At 34.2% G+C, this 19,400-nt stretch overlaps 2 protein-coding genes across 5 annotated transcripts in view; both read left to right on the top strand.

Moving 5' to 3' along the window:
- The window catches only part of LOC101888519 (uncharacterized), a 29,798-nt gene extending 25,302 nt beyond the window's left edge, over positions 1-4,496 (top strand). For all 4 annotated transcript variants that reach the window (XM_059121286.1, XM_059121287.1, XM_059121288.1 and 1 more), the window contains exons 3-4: positions 2,774-3,395; positions 3,463-4,496. In XM_059121286.1, the coding sequence (XP_058977269.1) occupies positions 2,774-3,395; positions 3,463-3,597 (757 nt within the window). In that variant the 3' untranslated portion in view covers positions 3,598-4,496. The remainder of the gene's footprint in view (positions 1-2,773; positions 3,396-3,462) is intronic.
- Positions 4,497-9,803: 5,307 nt separating this feature from the next.
- On the top strand, positions 9,804-18,888 carry LOC101888696 (uncharacterized). The gene is made up of 4 exons (XM_005179820.4): positions 9,804-9,963; positions 10,027-10,348; positions 10,421-10,607; positions 18,562-18,888. The coding sequence occupies exons 1-4, from the start codon at positions 9,899-9,901 to the stop codon at positions 18,810-18,812; spliced, it is 825 nt and encodes a 274-aa protein (XP_005179877.1). The 5' UTR covers positions 9,804-9,898; the 3' UTR covers positions 18,813-18,888.
- Positions 18,889-19,400: the final 512 nt, after the last annotated feature.

Below are 19,400 nucleotides of genomic sequence, written 5' to 3'. Positions count from 1 at the left end.
GTTGGAATATTATAGCAAAAAAAAAAATAGAAAAAATAAATGGGGGGCGTGCGTATATTCAAATGGGTCATGATCTATATTATCATTTTTTAAGATGCACAATAAACAAAATGATTTATCTATGATGGTTTTTTTTAAAGATAATCAGTATATATAGATCAGCGACCCCCTAGATATGTTCCCAAAAAAATACAATTTGTGATAAACAGACGAGATTTGACCTCATTTTACAAATGTTTCTTGTTTATTTTCTATTTTAAAAACAAATTAAGATATGTTTATATGTAAAATAAATTTGTTCAGTAAAGTTCCAAAAGTTGATCTTTTCAACCGATTTTAATTTTTTTTTTAAATATTTTTCAATGACTTATTCTACCGATAAAGATTAAATATTATTGGAAAAGTAAGCAGACTAACTTAATGCAAATTCTCATTGAGGAGCAACTGCACATTAGCAGCAGTGCTCAAAACCGTCCAAATGAGAGATTATTTAAGAGAAAACAACAATTGCATTTTTCTTTATATTTATCCATTCATTTCAATTGTTTTTATTAAACTTTGATGTTGTCTTAAATTATTATTAAAGCTAATTTTTACAAAAGAAGTCAAAAATTATATTTTCACACTGTTTTTTGATTGTTTAAAAAACAAAGATAAATTGGACTGGTGAGCGAGGTCTTGTCTAGGCACAATATGAAAGAGAAAAATTCCTTCCACTCTCCTATGAAAAAAAATTTGAGTACACATCTTCTCGTTAGTAGCTCTCTTCAAAAAAAAAAAAAAAATAAAATAAAAAATAATAATAATTTTGTTCAGTGTATGTCTTTTGTAATCTGCGCGCCTTATATATCCAGCTTCGGGAAACTGATCATATTTTGGACAGAATTAACAATAATGCGTTTTTAGAGACTTTGTTTGAACATACCCCAGATGTTTAACCGATAATAGGTACTATCGTTATTCAGACTCACGATAAAAATTTAATAAAAAAAAAAAATAATAAAATGAAAACAGTAAAGAAGGTCTAAATATCGGGCTGCCCGGTTTTATGATACCATGCATATTTAGTAGATCTACATATAACAAATATAAAAAACGGATGAACAAAATTGGCATACCTGTTTCTATGCTCAATTTAGTCACGTTTGGTACACAATAAAAGGCAAATCGGAAGAAAATATATAGGGGAGCTATATCCAAATCTGGACCGACCTCGATAAAATTTGGGAAAGGTATTTCTGTGCTGTATTTGATAAATTTCCCAAAATATCTTTGTTGTAGAGTGCATATTACGGCTGCGGAGGACAAAAATACCAAATCGGATAAACAATATATATGGGAGCTATAGCTATATCTGAACCGATTTCGATCAAATTTGACATAGTTATTTCCAGGCTTAATTTGGTCGTATATTGCGAAGGTGCACATTTTCAGCTGACCTCTTTGGCAAGTAAACACGATCATTTTGTTTTTTTTTTTTACAAACTGCTAGACAACGAATGTTTTCTCATCGGATAAAACCAAATTCGGCTGTTCACCACTTTCGGCCAAGCGAAGCAACTCTTTAGCTCTTTTGAGTCTATTTTTTTTATGTTGCGGTGTAAGTTCTTGCACTTTTTGGAATTTTGCTGATGTTGCTGTTTTCTTCCGTCCACTTCCTTGACGTCGGGTTACGCTGCCATTTTCACGGTAACGAGCGATGGTACGAGACACAAAAGATTTATTCACATTTAAATGCTGAAGTGCTCAAACGAAAGCCACTTGTGCTTGAATTCCATCACTTTTTTTTCTAGAAACAATTGTCACCAAAATGATTTTGTACGCTTGTAAACAATGTAATGAGCTGTCACTGGAACAATTTTAACAGCCATCGGACGAGTGGCTTGGAAATGACAGCTGTCTGAAATTGTTTGCAGTTTTTTCATCTCACCCTGTATATAGGATCTATATTTAAAAATTGACTGATTACCTCCAATTTCAATAGGGTTCGTCCTTGGCTCAAACAAATGATTAAGCAAAATTTTATCTGGATCGGGCAATAAATGCGACCTGTACTTTGTTTACAAAAATAAATGGACACATCGATACTTTAAGCTAACTTTCGAATACAGAGAAGTGAAGAACAACAATGACAGCAATCTACGAGAAGAAATATTTTCAGAGCTCAGACTTTGTTGTTTTTATTTGAGAGTGAGACATACTTGCGAGCGCGAGTGCTCGAAGGGCAATATTTTTACACGATCTTTACTTTCGACTACTTTGTTTTACTCCTTAGTATTTACACTTAAAGTTTACTCTCCGCTGTATTGTTTTATGTGGGAACACTCGCGAGTTACTCCTTTTAGAAAAATAAGAGTGAGGGTTAGAACATTCACACATAAAAATACAAAACTGAAAAATGCTGAAACCTCTGGAATCGTACATTTTCTCAATCTATATACATTTTTTCTCAGAAAAGTACTTAAAATTTTATGAACTATTTAAGTTCTATTGAATTTTAACATTGATAATATGACAAAGTCCATTAATTATTCTAGGAAATAGAAATAATTCTTTTGAACTCCCCTTAAATTATCACAAACACCCCCTCTTATCACAAATTACAAAAAAGTAAAGTAAAAAGTAATCTCATCAAATTCTGTTACCAATTGAATGGAAACGACACGGCCGATACCATCATTTTGTAAACGTATATTTTAATTCACATCATACCCAATATAAATCTATCAAGATAATAATTCCGAATTTTATTTTATTGCTCTCCCCTCCATAGATTTTTGAACAAAAACAAAACACTCGCCCTGCTCTTGGACTACGATGGCACACTCGCTCCCATTGCCGATAATCCCAAGAAGACTGTTATGCCCATTGCCACTGAAGTCATTCTCAACAAACTCGCCAAACATCCCAACGTTTTCCTAGCTGTCATATCGGGCCGTGGCATTCGCGATGTTCAAGGTCGCGTTGGCATCAATGGCATCATGTATGCCGGAAATCATGGCATTGAAATTGAATCGGAAGATGGCAGCAGACACGATTACCAACTGCCCGTTGAGGTACAGGAGAACTATACCCATCTGGTTAAGGAATTGAGGGCCAATGTGGAAAAGAACAATGCCTGGGTGGAGGATAAGAGGGTATCGTTGACCTACCACTATCGTGACACACCCGTCGACATTAAGGAATCACAAAAGCAGGTGGCAATTAAAATTATCGAAGCCCACGGTTTCAGAGCCAATCAGGCGCACGAAGCCATTGAAGCTAAGCCACCAGTAAACTGGCATAAGGGAGAGGCTGCCCGCTTCATTTTGAAGCACAAATTTGGTGAAAACTGGGCCGATGAAATCAAGGTTATATTTGCCGGCGATGACACCACCGACGAAGATGCTATGAGAGTGAGTAATCCACAAATGTAAAGGAAGTGCAAAAATATTTACCAATTTTTTCTTTCCATCATTTCAGCTACTCCAAGGCCTCGGCAAGTCATTTAGAATATCAACAGATCCAGAAATTCAAACCTTTGCTGACTTTAGATTGGCACGTCAGGATTTGGTCAGTGATTTATTGAAATGGATTTCCGATGCCTATGGCGTCTAAACAAGCTATGCTATTATTTTTATTATTAATATTTACTACCATTGTATGTAAAGACCTCCCCTCCCCTTTATCTGTAGTTTTAAGTGTTATTCAATTTAATTTTCATTCATTTTGTTTTGTTTGTTTTATTTTTTAATGTACAACAACAAAAAAACCAACGACAACAAGAGATTTTACGGGTACACAAAGAATATTGTTAACAATCGTAAACACAGCACATACAAACATACATACATATACATAGATATTTTTAATATACTCATGCATCTTTAGTCTATAGAAATTATAGTTAAATAAACAAAAATATGTCGCCCCCCCCCCCCCCTTATTTTCCGCATCCTCCAACAAAATATTGCACAAATCAATTATTTAATAAATGAATATTTGAAAAAGAAATACCATGAGATTGTACAGAATTTCTATATTTAGAGAGAGCCAGATTTGAAACACTGTTATTCGCGATTCGATGAAAATAGATGACAAACACTGTAGTCGTTTCGAACAACTTCCTTAAGTGCCAAATTGCAGTCATCATTCAAAATTCAATCATTCAAAAATTATAACCAGAATCAGACTTGGCTCTATATTTCAATTTAAGAAATATAGAAGACTAACATGTTTTTTTTTATCCAGTAGAGTGGGAACCAATTTTTTACACCACCACAACATGATATCATTACATTTCCCTTAATTCAAAAAAAATTAAAATCGATTTCGTTGCAATTTTTGTTTTTTTGTGGCTAATAAAACACACTGAAGAAAATTTTGACGGAACGGGCTACAGATATTATATATCATTTGATACAAACAAAATGTACCTCATCTAAATAAATGTTTTAGATCCTAGGTCACTCTGACGAAATTCGTTTCTGGAAATTTGGAGTCGATCTAACCATGTATATAGTATCCAATTTAATTCACACCTGTTACCAGGGTTGCGGTAGGTAATCATAAAAATTTTAATGTGCGATCTCTAGCCGAAAAGATGTGAAGTGATTTTCATTTATCTATATTTTCTATATTTTAATCCTAAATAAAAATAGTAATGATCTTTAATTTAGTCAGAAGAAAATGCTTTTTTGAAACTCTGTCTTAAAATGACATTGGTAATATGTGGTCGGCACCACCTGATTAAAGCCAACATTAATTTGGAAAGTGGTCGTTGGAGGTGCCGTTATATGGCGACAAAAAATACATATGTTGAAATATTTCTGTATGATTGGTTGGACCCCGATCAAGACACCGGAAATAATTGCAATCAGGGGATATCTTCATATGAGGGTTATACCAAAACATGATCCTATATTGATAGCTTTTTTGCAAGGATGGTTGCCTCTTACTAGGAACTCAAAGTACCGAAATTAGTAAATTTTTTATAAAAAATATGGCTGAAATGTAATATAGCTGATACAAAGACGTGGACCGACATCAAAATGTACTAATGATTCTATATATAACCCGAAGGGCTGCAAATTATTTGAGGACCTTTGTGCATGGTTAAGGCTATATAATGGTCCTAAAAAGTTTGGCCTGGTAACCGAATATTACCACCTACAGTTACCACCCGGACAAAACGTCGACACTAGGACTAAATTTTTGACATTGAATTATTTGTATATACTTTGTTTAGAAAATGGACCAAAATTTTCGTAATATGGGCCCACTTATTTCCTACTATCTCCACAAGAAGCCAACATTTTGTGAAATTAATCCCGATTTTACACAAGCGCCTGAATGTAGGTCCCTGTGACTTCCCCTCAAGAGGTGTACATTTATGGTTGTATGCAGAGTGTGTAATAGCTTTTTAAACCCTCAGTCATGTGGCTAGAGAGGGTATATATCATTTGATACGACCTAACGTGCCTCATCAAAATAATGGTTTTAGACCCTAGGCCTCTTTTTACCAAATCCGTTTCAGAACATTTGGAGTCGATCTAGCGATGTCCGTCCGTCTGTCTGGCTGGCTGGTGGGCACTATAACTATCGAAGGGAGTATCTGATTTGATCCAAACTTGGTACATCGTAATATAATTATCAAACTTAGATCGAGTTTGGAGATGAATAATATCGAATTAAAAAAAAATAAAATAAAATTCTGCACAGGAAGAGAAAGGTTAATCCGGTTTTACCCCAACTTTGCAAAACTTAATCAGTACTAGGTCAGGTGTGAAAAAAGACAATATCGGTCAACTCTATCAAGTATCTCCCACACAAAGGGTCAAAGTTTTGATTAATTATAATTCTTATAAAATATCATGTAAGAATCCGATTGTCTTCAAATTACACACATCACAATATTTTTATTTACCGATTTTCTGGTGTGAAAATGGAATATATCGGTTCACTCCTTCTGCCACCTTCCCCAAAAAGGGTCAACATTTTGAATATTCATGAAGCATATAAAACACGAAAGTTAAATCCGATTCCATTCAGACTTGGTACATCCCATTATGTCCATGAACACAATATTAGTTATAATGATGGTAGAGATCGGACCATTTCTTCAGGTACCTCCCTCACATGGGGTTCAAAAAATAAGTATCCAACGCTCTTCAAATTTCACACCTACAAACATTTTTGCTAACACAAGATCTATTGTGAAGTATATCATCTGTACCCCACCATCTTGCGAAACAAGTCAGTGATTCCCTACAACTTGCTATATCTAAATATTTCCCTCAACCTAAACTTAAGAAGAATATAGAATTTATGATTTGCATAAAATTTGATATAAATGTTCGACTTTCTTGTAATTTTGCCCATACCAATATTTTTATCTGTATTAGACGAAATATGAAAATTAAATTCTACGGTCGACTATATCTGGTACGTCACGCACATTTTAACATTTCCTAAAAATTATCGCATATAACATATAAATTGAAGGAGGTAACCAATACAGTCCAAACCTGGCACGTCGCAACATTAATATCATATTTTTTTATGTCCGATACGAAATTTACAATATTGGCCCATTCCTTTAGAACCTAACAGAAGTCAACATTTATTTAAATAATCGAACACTGGTGTGTGTGTATTGTGGTTAACCTGAAATAAAAGTGAAAAAAAAAATAAAAATAGCCAGAAAGTAAATTACGATCGAGTGTCCTTATATTTCTCTTAGTTTCACGAGAGGTGCTGAAATTGACAATTCGACCGACTTCTGATACCAACAACAAAAGAATTCAAAATTTCAAAACTGTTTTTATCTGTTATCCGATTTTATTGTAAATCGGCACTTCCTAACACTTCCCTCCTACTCCCCAAAAACCGGGAATTTTTTTGATTAACCATAATAAAATCCGAAATTTTCTCCCATCTTTACACATACTGACATTTTTACCAATAATATATTTAATATAAAGAGGGATAATTACCTCACCCTTTGAGGTGCTTATCATCAACCTTTGCAAGAAAATTGTACAACTCTTAAATTCGGGATCTAACTGGGTACTTTAAGATTAGTTAAAGTACCCAGTTAGATCCCGAAACATAAATTAATAGCTGATTTTGTGTGAAATGTTTTCTTCGAAATATCGAAAATCAGGAGGTACCACAAAATGGACCTACACAGAATTCTTTGGAACCAATTAACTATTTGGTTAAAAAATCAGGAGAAATTGCTATAGAAGGTCTATAGCGAAAAGTGAACGTACATTGAATATTTTTTGAGAAGAGTTAAACTAACCACTGAGAATCTGAATTATCGAATAACAGCTAATTTGGATGGAAATTGGAGCAGAAACCTTTCAAAACACCGAAAATCAAAACACCGTTACCCAGACTATTCTGAATATTTAGTAGAGTGTTCCCAGTGTGAGGCAAGATAAAAATATTGTTCAAAATTTTCAATCCCCCTTTAACTACATACTTATTTTCTTATCTTAAATGAACAATTACACTTGAATAATCCTGATCGCCCTGCAAACATTCACATAAAAACATAAATTTTTGTTTACATATAATAACGGCACCTAAAATATTGTTTCTGTCACAAATTTGTAGTCAAGTTAATTAAAATGTCAATTTTATGGAAATTTAGTGTCAATTAAAAATCCAAAAATGTTCATAAAATATTGAAATGAAATGGTGTAGTGAAAAAACAACATATCTCCGTATAGATATATTGTTCCAGAACGTATATATCTATATGTAGTTATACACACATACTTACATGTGTATGTATGTGTACAACTGCGTATATAGAAACATAAACAATCATATGATTAGAGCTTTTATGTTTTTTTAAAGATGTGAGTACCAACGTTTTTTTTCTCACTTTGAGAAACGTCTCCGTCGCTGATATTGTTCGCCAGTTGTATTTGCTACCAAATTTCAGAGAGTAAATGACCAAAAATTGCATTGCTTAAATTTTTTCCCATTTGGTTATGAACGTATATTTTTTTTAATACTTAATAAATTTCAGGGTTGGGCATATTGCACTAAATTTTTAGTGCACTAAGAATTAAATAATTAGTGGTAGTGCAATTTTTAATTCCACTACCACTAAAGGGTTAGTGGTAGTGAAAAATAAATAGCACTACCACTAACCCTTTAGTGATATTTAAAAAAAATTGCACTACCACTAAATTTTAGTGGTAGTGAAATTTTAATAGCACTACCACTAAATTTAGTGATTTTTCAAAAAAAATTTGCACTACCACTAAATTTTAGCGAAGCCAAAAAAAGCACTATGTATATAAATATTATAGCAGCTACAATGAAGATTATTGAAGTGAGTAGGGAACAACAATCCAGAATATATAGCACATATTCATAAAATTTGATTACTTTTCTAAATAGCACTAATTTAGTGCTATTTTTTATGAAATACCACTAATTTAGTGCAAGTTTTTTTAAATACCACTAAATTTAGTGGTAGTGCTATTGAAATTTCACTACCACTAAAATTTAGTGGTAGTGCAATTTTTTTTTAAATATCACTAAAGGGTTAGTGGTAGTGCAATTTATTTTTCACTACCACTAACCCTTTAGTGGTAGTGGAATTTAAAATTGCACTACCACTAAATGAACAGTGATAGTGAAATTATTAGTGCACTAAAAATACAGTGCATTATGCCCATCTCTGATAAATTTAAACGAACTGACTTAACGTTCAACAGTTTTAAGACCCAAAATAAGTTTTTTTTTTGACAAGTTCATATAGTTTTATTTATCGTCACAAAGCCTAATTCCGGGTCGCAAACCTCATTTACTTCCACGGCTTTAAAATACACCACCTTTTCACAATTGTTGTAAATGCTTTTAAACCCAAAAGATTATATGGATGGACTATCGTTTTCCAAACAATTTTTACAGATGACCAGTTGCGAAGCCGGCCAGTGAGTCAAAATTTTACTTTAAAATATTGAATTATGACCGCGATTTTGGTGGCTTACTGTCCAACATAGCCGTGGTTTATGTGGTCGTAAAGGCGCTGTATTTGTTGTGTGTCATGTCAGGTCACAGTAACTTCAAAATTAATTGCATTTAATATCAATATATCGCTACCTCCAGATTTTCATATAACAAAAATATAACGGTACCCTTGGCTTTGGGTTTCTGCCCCACTTTCTTGTTAATTGTGAGTAGACTAACTTCTCTCGAAAATATTTAATTTACATGAATTTTGAGCATGGTAAATTATATAAAAAGTTCTACTCGAACTTAACTTAAATTTTGAGCTCAAATTGTTGAGTTTCTAGTTGTCTTGGCATCCAACTTATTATACAATAAACAATTTGTCTGACAATTTTGGTCGAACTTTCCCAAAATGTGGCAACATTGAGTTTAAACGAATAAAATGCCTGTGTGTGGCAGAGATTTGCCGCACGTCTACACTTTCTTTTTCGGTGCTTGCATGCTTATGTATGTGTGGGTGAATATTTCAAATTTTCCTTCTCGATCGATTTAGGAGAAACGAACAATTCTTGCCTATGTGTGAGTGTGTACACACATTAACAGTGAAGAAGGTGAAAAGAACTACGAATGCGCACAGAGAGTTATCATAATTTGGACAATATGAAAACTCACCGATTTCTTGATCGGGTGGCGGGGGGTATCTTCTCGAAATATGAAAAATCTATTCAAAAGAGATCTCCCTCTACGCCAACGCCAACCCATACTAAAACATTTGAATTTTTGGTTTATTAACGAAGCGAAACGAGGAAAATTTGAAGAAAAATTGGAGGTGATGGAGGATTTTTTTGAGAATTGCACAGTCAGTATTAAAAAAGTTGTCCGCTTGTTTAGTACAACGGGAAGTTTTCAATTTGAGGATATTTTGTGAAAAAGAACAAAAATGGCTGAACAAAAGAAGGCTCCTTTGATGAGAAAAGAAGAAGATTACGTCAAGGCTTTGGAAGGGTAAGTTGAGACTGGTTGGCGTGTGGTTTTTGGTAATTAAGAACAATTATTGGTTTACTATAGTTTCATTACCCCCACCGATCAAGTTGCCTTGTTGTTGGACTACGATGGCACCTTGGCCCCATTGACCGAAGAATTGTCGGTTATGCCCAAGGATACCGAAATCAACATCAAGAAATTGGCCGCCAACGAAAAGATCTTCATGTGCATCTTCTCCGGCCGTGAATTGACCGAAATCAAGAACCACTTGAAGTTGCCCAATGTCACCTATGCCGGTAATCACGGTTTGGAAGTTGAATATCCTTCCGGCAAGAAATTCAAAATTGAAATGCCCGAAGAATTGTTGGAAAAGCACAACAAATTGGTTGCTGAATTGAAGGAAAAGGTAAGTGTCCCCGCTAAGACTGGGAAAGATGTGTTCAAAATGTTAACCTTTGTCTTGTATTTTGTATTGTAGGTTGTGTGCTCCGGTGCCTGGGTTGAGGATAAGAAAATCTCTGTCACCTACCACTACAAGGGTGTCAATGACAAATTGAAGGCCAAATTGATTGAAAGCGCCAAGGGTTTGATCCAAAGCCATGGCTTCCAATTGATCGAAACTCCCTATGCCTTGGAGGGCAAACCACGTGTCAACTGGGATAAGGGTAAGTTTTGAAGAACCCAACAACACCTGTCCATTTATTTATTTATATGTATATATGTATAAGTATTGGTGGGTATCACATTTTCAGTTTGAAAAACAGCCACCAGTTTATTCATGATCCATTTTAAAGTAAGGCTTAATTCAACGAGATTTCAAAGCTTTGATTTTGTTAAAACAATTGAAGGGACCGATTAATTTAGTATTTTAAACATTTTACACCTACTCTGGGCAACACTCTTCTTCAATAGGCCGAACATTAATTTTTTCTATTTCTAAATTTATTCAAAATGTGAAAAATGTTTAGAACCTATTTTTGAAATTTCTAAACTCGTTTTTCGGAAATGTTTACTTAAATAATCTATTAAAAGAAATGGAACAAAAAATCTTGAAAAGGCAGGGTTGTAAATCAGTTGCATTTGAAAATGTATTCCATACAATTTAGTTTTTTATAATTATTCTAATTTGAGACCATTATACATTGGCTAGAAACCAACATGAGTTCTGCTTAGAAACCATTTTTTTAAAGTTAATTGAAAGCAGATTTGCGCCGAGGAGAATTTTTCATAACCTAAAGTCTCCTACATCGTATAAATGGCAGAAAATTTATCTTCTGGATCTTCGGAAATTTTCCAAATCTGTAGCGTTTGTCTTGTGTGATATTTCATAGCAGCTTTGCCCCCAAACAAAAACGAAACATCTGCTGATCCCCATACATGCATTTGTATTTGTACATACGTTGTTGTTGTTTTTGTTCCATTTTTCTCTTGGGAAACAAATTGTAAATCCAAGGGAAATATATTTTCACTAGACACACTGCTTTAGCTTTTATTTTTATGAGCGTTAGCTGAATGGCAAAAAATAAAGCAAATGAATAATGGGTTTGGGCCGTTTTTGAGTAGGCGTTGTTGGTTCGATATATCTGTTGTTTGTGTTTTTGTTTTCGTTTTCTTCGCAAAACTGATCAGCAGCCAAAAATTCTTTGAGTATTTTTAAGAAAAATGACAAAATTATAGACAACCACGGCAACCAACAGCCAGTGTCACAAATCGGCAATATATTATGGACGACAACCTACCGAGCGATAGACAGACAGACAGACGGACACTTGCTGTCCATTGCTACTGTCAACGCGTATAACAAATTTTTAAATTTAGCTAAATTTACACTTTATTTTGTATTCGAATATTTCAATTATTTCCAAACACACACACAGACACAGACACGCACATACATGCATCCATATTTAAACATAGACTCATCCCCATCATCATCGGTTAGATGCATGGCTGAGTCACTTTGAACAATTTTGAAATATGAAAAATGCACAAAATATTATTTTGATTACAAACTCATTCAATACAAGAAATGTACCTTCCTGCCGGCTGGCGGTACTACATTGGGCGTTGGTGGGTCAATGGCTCTTGCTCTAGCATCCATGGTACTTGGCAGGCAGTCGTGTGCCTGTCACACAACCACTGGGTGTAAAGATTTTATATTTACAAAGTGAATAATTTGTTTGAAATGACATGTGTGCGGTACGTACGAACGTACGAACCAACGTACATTATTCGTTCGATTATTGTCAGCGGCATATTCAAAAAAAATGAAAACAAAATCAAGAAATATGAAATTAATTGTTTCGGTTTTGTTGTATTTTATAACGGCATAAGGCAAATTTCATATCTTTTTATGTCGCTGCTGCTTTCTTTCAAATTTTGACAGCCCCACCAAAATGTTTATGGCAAATTCATCTTTCGAAAGTATTTGCGATAATAGAATTTTTCCTCAATATGTGCATATACATATATGAGTATAATAATAAATATGTTCCACAGATATATGGCTATAAATAATTTGTAATACATTTTATTCTGGTGGCGGGTCAAAACAATTAAAAGCTTATGGATTTACCGATTTTAAGGAATTCAAATAAATCTAAAAATATTTGGCACAGAAGTGGAACGAACGAATTAAGGCAATGTGTTTTGTATTAACAGTTTTCACAATTTATAGCTGTAGTAAATCTTGTTTAAAATATTTCGATTTTGTATTCAACATTTAGAATAATAAGAATTTTGTATTCAACATATATTTAGAAAAATATCTACATAGTTGAGATATTTGATAATTTTCGAAATGTTCGAGTTTTATGAGAGTTATAATTACTTAAAATTTTGATCCGTTGTGAGGGATGTACCAGAAGGAGTAATACAATATTGTCCTATGAAGATGGAAATATTGAGATGTGTGCAATTTTAAAACAATTGGGCTACTATTTCACATTTTATAAGAGTTAATTTGATGTGCAAAGTTTTGCACAAAATCGAATTATACTTTCTCTTTCGATAAGGTAAATTATTTTCTTTGAAAATGTTGACCTTTTGTGGGGGGGGGGGGAGATACCAGAAGTGGTGGACCGATTTTGCCCATCTCCGAACACGATCAAATTTTAACAAAAATATTATGATGTACGAAGTTTCGACCAAATCGGATACTCCTTTCGATAGTTATCGTGGACACCAACCAGACTCCAAATGTCCTGAAATAAATTTGGTCCAAAGAGACCTAGGGTCTAAAACCGCTATTTCGATGAGGCACGTTTTAGCCGTATCGAATGAATAAATCTTTTGTGTCTCGTACCATAGCTCGTTACCGTGATACTGGTAGCGTAGCCCGATGTCAAGGAAGTGGACGGAAGAAAACAGCAACATCAGCGGAAATGGTTCGAAAAGTAAAGAAGCGACTTGATCGAAACCCGCGTCGCAATGGCCGAGGACTTACACCGCAACAGAAAGAAAATAGACTCAAAAGAGCTAAAGAGTTGATTCGCTTGGCCGAAAGTGGTGAACTGACGAATTTGATTTTCTCCGATGAGAAAACATTCGTTGTCCAGCAGTTTGTGAACAAACAAAATGATCGCGTTTACTTGCCAAAGAGGTCAGCTGAGAATGTGCACCTTCGGCTAGGCACCAGAACTTAAGCGCCGGCCATGGTGATGGTGTGGGCCGCCATAATAGCCGATGGTCGCTCTCCGGTCTTATTGATCGACCGTGGCATCAGAATAAATGGCGAATATTATCGAGAAAATATTCTGGAGGGTGTATGTATTTTAATTATTTTAGCCACATTTTCGAACGGAATTGTTTAAGATTCTATACTGAGAATTTGTGATGGGTTATACTTTTTGTGGCTTACAGAACGCTACATCCCGATATTCGGTATTACTTGCACTTTTTGGAATTTCAATGGCTTTACCCCGAGCCTATTTTTTTAATATTTGCCGAATGGCAACTGTCGGACGAGTGGCTTCAAAATGACAGCAGTCTGCAGCATTTTTTCATTTCACCCTGTATATACAAGGATGTGGCACAGATGCTATAACACATTACAAATTCCAACTACCGACTTTTAAACAATTCAGTTAGAAATCGTCAAAATACCGCATATTTGGACCGATATTGACATGTCTACTGACAAAATACACATGTGGGCAAAATTTTAGCATTGCAAGACGGACATTGCTAAATCGATTTACGTTATTTTACGTTGATGAAAATTATTTATACATTATAGGGTCTAACATGCATACTTTGAGGAGTCACAAACTGAATGAGAAAGTTAATATATCCTCCATAGTATGGTGGGGGTATCTGAAAAGTATGAAATCCTTAGCTGAATATAAGCCGATTTTAAGTAAACTATTTAGAAACGTTTTTATGAAATATGGGATTTCCGAAATATAAAAGGTACATGTTTTGTAGAGTTTTTGAGTTCTTTTTATCGATCTGGCATATGTGAATTCAAATACCTTCAATATTTTTATTTAAATTCTTTCATCAAAAACTTTGGATCGAAACTTCGAGCCTAACTAATCGAAACCTCGAAACGTGATCCATAGGCAAGTTTGCACTGAAAGCCTGCGATTTTCTCTCGTTGTTTTATGAAACGGCGTGACTTTTCGTTGAAAATATAAAATCCTCCCTTTTTCATACATCAATTTTAAAGCCTGAAGACATTTTAAGGAATGGAATATGGTTTTACAATTTTCATATTTTTAGTCTCATAGAGTATCCCATTAAAATGTTATGGAAACTTATTATGGTTTTAATAAATTTTCCGACTCTCTGAATGATTGGATATAAAAATATGAAAGAAAATATGAAATTGAAATCTACAATATTTTTGTTGCCAATAGCATTTTTGTTGTCTTTTTTCCAAATCTATTCTGAAATAACATAAATCGATCGATAATACATTATATACATTCACATGGGTTAACGATTTCAAATGTATATGATTGTATATAATGTGTGTGTGTGTTTGTAATTTTCTTCAAAACTACAAACTAGAAATGCGAAACTAAAGAAAACAAAAACTTTTCTAAACATCCACTTTGCAAACAGATTATCTATAAACGAAAATCACAATATTTTTTGGAAACAATTCTCGTGTTAATGACGCAATTTCAGCAAGCCAATTTCCCATCCTCTCCCCCAAAACGGTCTATGGGTAGACAATTTGTTATGGATGTTCTGATTTCAGAATATTCATAAGACAAAAAAATATTACTAGTTGTCCATTTTATGCCGAGCACAAAAATTCAAACTGGCAGGGGGTTCTGCGTACACCTCTAGAGAAGAGTTTTCTTCCTTCTGGGTTGGGTTGGGCAAATCTCAAGAATTTTATTTTTAGCTTGATTTTTCCAACTAAAAAAATGTTCCTCATTCTGATGGCAAGTGTGTGCGTGTGTTGCCACCCCAAGTGTAGGAGTTTTGTTGCCTATATGTATGTACATATATGCATGCGTAATTTTTTGTTTCGCCGAAGAAAAAAGTCTCTAATTTTACTTTTAAATAATCCAAAAGTAATTTTTTAAAAAAATGACAAAACAATTTTTCTCACAACGTCTATTATTTATTATTATGTGTGGGTATCTGGACCACCTCCAGATTTTTGATTTGAAGTGGCAGCATACATATCAGTGGAAAATGTGCGGTGTGTTTGAAGATACCTGCCGAATTTTACTATCACTCACACACACACTCACAGATACCCCGACGTTGTCATTTTGTGTATGTCATAATAAGAGTGAAATGTTTTTTGTTAAAATTCTATAAAAGATACTCTGCGTTGGAACTTTTTTTGTTCTTCCACTTGCCTGTCTGTCTTCGTTTGTGCATTTCAAACAATCGCCGAGAAAGAGATCTTATGCACTTTTTCCTCAGCAATTTTCAGACGGCACCAATAATTTCTGTTGTTCTTCTTCTCTAGGCAATATTCAATTTTTAGAAGAACAGAAAAAAATAAATTCAAGCATTTTTATGTTTCTATATCCCACATACTGTGTGTGTATTTATACACTGAGGAACAAAAGTGTACACACGCACACATACACACTGCTGTGGGTTGGTTATATGATATATTTCGGGTGTCCCGTGGCATTATCTTGACACACGTTATGCTTATTATTTTTTTCTTATGGACAATAAAAATATGTTGAACTTTTTTTGTTATTTTTTTGATTTGTGTGGAATTTGTTTACGTTGAAAATTTCTCTTGTTTTCTTTTTCTCTGTTTCTGCGGTGACAAGACAATTAATTAGTGTTCTGATTTCGTTATTTCTGTCCTCTCAGACAGCTTCTGTTTTTGGAGACATAAATTCTGCTGTGTAACATCAAACGAATACAAATATGTATGTATGTATGTATGTATGTATAGATAAATATACATTTTTTTGTTTTTCCTCGGCAATCAAGCGTAAATTTCTTAGACAAATGTTTGTCTTAAAATATGATTATTTTCACAGATAATTGAGCAGATTGATGTGTTTCTGTGTGTATGTTTTTGTATCAAACATGTCAATTTATAGATCATTAGCAGTATTGATCATGTTCTTTTGTGGGCCAAAAATGAACAGTCAGACATATTTGCAATGCATCGATATCCGTCTTCTGCGTCGTAGAAATGTCTGTCCTTAGACATCGACAAAAAAAGATATGAATGATGAAACTCAAATTCCTTTATATACGCTTAGAAGTCCCATGAAGATGTTTAGTATGCTGTACCTAAAAAGGATAACTTATTTTTACTTATTACAAAATCAAAAATCTTTAAACCCATAATCTTTGAGTCGTGATTTTAAGCTTACCTTGCATATGTATAGCTGGTCTTAACCTGCTGCGAAATAAATAATTGAGACCAGTTGGGAAAAGAGCAAGTCCTTCTCTGGTTTTGTGCAAAATATGAAATAACTACATTCTCCACTGTGATAAAAGTACTTATCTCCTCCGCCTCGAAAGGCATCCTTATTCCATGGAGGAGTAAAACAGTTGAATGGTATAAATCCACTATATTAAGCAGTATTCAATTTAACATCTTAAAATTTCATTTCAATTGGACTAATGTTACAGGGTGAGATAAAAAAAAACTGTAACAAAGTCAAACGCTTTAAATTTTACACTTTTTTAATTTTATTGAATGAAAACAAAAAATGTCGGAAATAGCATCAAATTTTAGAATAAGTTTAGATTTGTTCGAATTGATCACCTTTGGCACGAATTATGGCCAATGAAACCGCCACACGCTGTCCAAATGTTGCTCTGCGGTATTTTGGCCCATTCCCGGCGAAACGCTTGCTTATGGTGATCGATACTTTGGTATTTTTTAGTGCCAACCTTGCTTTCCAAAATAATCCAGACACAATAGTCCAACGGATTGGTATCCGGAGATGTTGGTGGACATTGTGCGCTGTAAATGAAGCGAGGAACCTCATTTTGTAACCATTCTTGGGTTGTGCGTGCTGAGTGCGATGTTGGAATGTCTAAGGTATGCGGCCAAAATATTTGCGTGCCCAAGGCTTTAATACATCCTCCAGAATATTTTCGCGATAATATTCGACATTTCTTCGGATGCCACGGTTTATCAATACTAGCGGAGAGCAACCATCGGCTGTTATGGCGGCCCACACCATCACCAATGCCGGCGCTTGAGTTCTGGAGGTCAACCGAAGATGCACATTTTCAGCTGACCTCTTTGGCAAGTTAACACCATCATTTTGTTTGTTTACAAACTGCTGGACAACGTCTGTTTTCTCATCGGAGAAAACCAAATTCGGCAGTTCACCACTTTCGGCCAAGTGAAGCAACTCTTTTGAGTCTATTTTCTTTCTGTTGCGGTGTAAGTTCTTGCATTTTTTGGAATTTCAATGATTTTACCCCGAGCTCATTTTTCAATATTTGCCGAATGGAATATTGCGATATGTTCAGCTCAAGGGCCATTTTCGGCCACTGCGACGCGGGTTTCGGTCTAGACGCTTCTTTACTTTTCGAACCATTTCTGTTGATGTTGCTGTTTTCTTCCGTCCAATTCCTTGACGTCGGGCTACGCTACCAGTATCAAGGTAACGAGCGATGGTACCAGACATAAAAGATTTATTGGTTTTCCAGCCAAATATAAATAAATCACACTATCACGCTGGAATTCCATCACGAATAACATTCTTTTTGGAAAATTCTCACAAAAATGCTTTTGTACGCTTGTATACAATATAATGAGCTATTACTGGAATAATTTTAACAGCTGTCAGAGAGTGGTATAGAAAATAACAACAGTCTGAAGTTGGTTGTAGTACTTTCATCTCACCCTGTATACATTTAGTGTACATTGAATTGGGATGAAAATGTTTATAGGTATAAGCATCTGAAACGATTCATACCCTGTATAAATTTAGCTTATCGAGGTCCACACCACCATAAAATACTAAGAATTTTTACTTCTGAAAATGCATCGTAAAATCCACTTATTTCAATTAATAGGCATCCATACTTTGAAAGTGTGAAATGTAGCTTGCAGTTCATTGACCCATATATGCAGCACAATTATTTACATTAATTCTCAACTTCTCCCTCCTTTCAAATCCGTTATTAAATTTTATACTTTTTTTATCCAAATTTCAGGTGAGGGCGCCAAAATGATCTTGGAAAAACAATTCGATGCCGACTGGGCCAAGAACTTGAAAATCGTCTACTGCGGTGACGACACCACCGATGAAGATGCCATGAAAATGTTGTCCGGCATTGGCAAAACTTTCAGAGTCTCTGAATTGCCCAACTTGAAGACCTATGCCAACTTCCAAATCAAGACTGTCGAAGAAGTCGGCTGGTTGTTGAAGGCCATCCAAGCCAACTATGAAAAGAAGAAGAACTAAGGTGTTTGCAGGCAGAAGATTATGTTTTATATTAATGATAATAATAATAATAATTATGTTAGAGTCTTTAACAATATAAACAAAAATAATTAAAGTAAAGCAACAAAGATAATACTAGGGGCGGCGGACATAACTTTTTTGGTACCCAATTTTTATTTTCATACATATATGTATTTAATTTAAATAAAACAAATTTGTAATAAACATCAAAATAATAATCTAAAAAAATACAAATGAAAATAAATTATTTTATTTGTTTTTTTTTTTTTTCAACGTTTCATTGTATTTGTAATAAACACAATATAATTTGAAACTATTGCCTAGTAGTTTGAAAAAAGTCCCTTACACAAAACCGAGCTAAAAAATAAAAAGTGGTATAATTGAGTTAGGAATATTTAGCTCCATGCTCATTTGCCACTACTTTCAAACTTAGCGGGTTTAAAAAAATTTTGTAAAAATAAAGAAGAATTTTTAAAAAATGAAAAATAGTTCTGGTAATATACATGGAACACTATTTTACCAAAATATAACAAGTAAAAAAAGCTGTAAGGCCGGGCCGAACTTTGAATACCCTCCACCATCTGGAAC

Source organism: Musca domestica, unplaced genomic scaffold (genome assembly GCF_030504385.1).
Source record: "Musca domestica strain aabys unplaced genomic scaffold, Musca_domestica.polishedcontigs.V.1.1 19, whole genome shotgun sequence".
Classification (NCBI taxonomy): Eukaryota; Metazoa; Arthropoda; class Insecta; order Diptera; family Muscidae; genus Musca; species Musca domestica.
The sequence above is the reverse complement of the archived record's forward strand: the minus strand, read 5'-3'. Positions and strand labels throughout refer to the sequence as shown.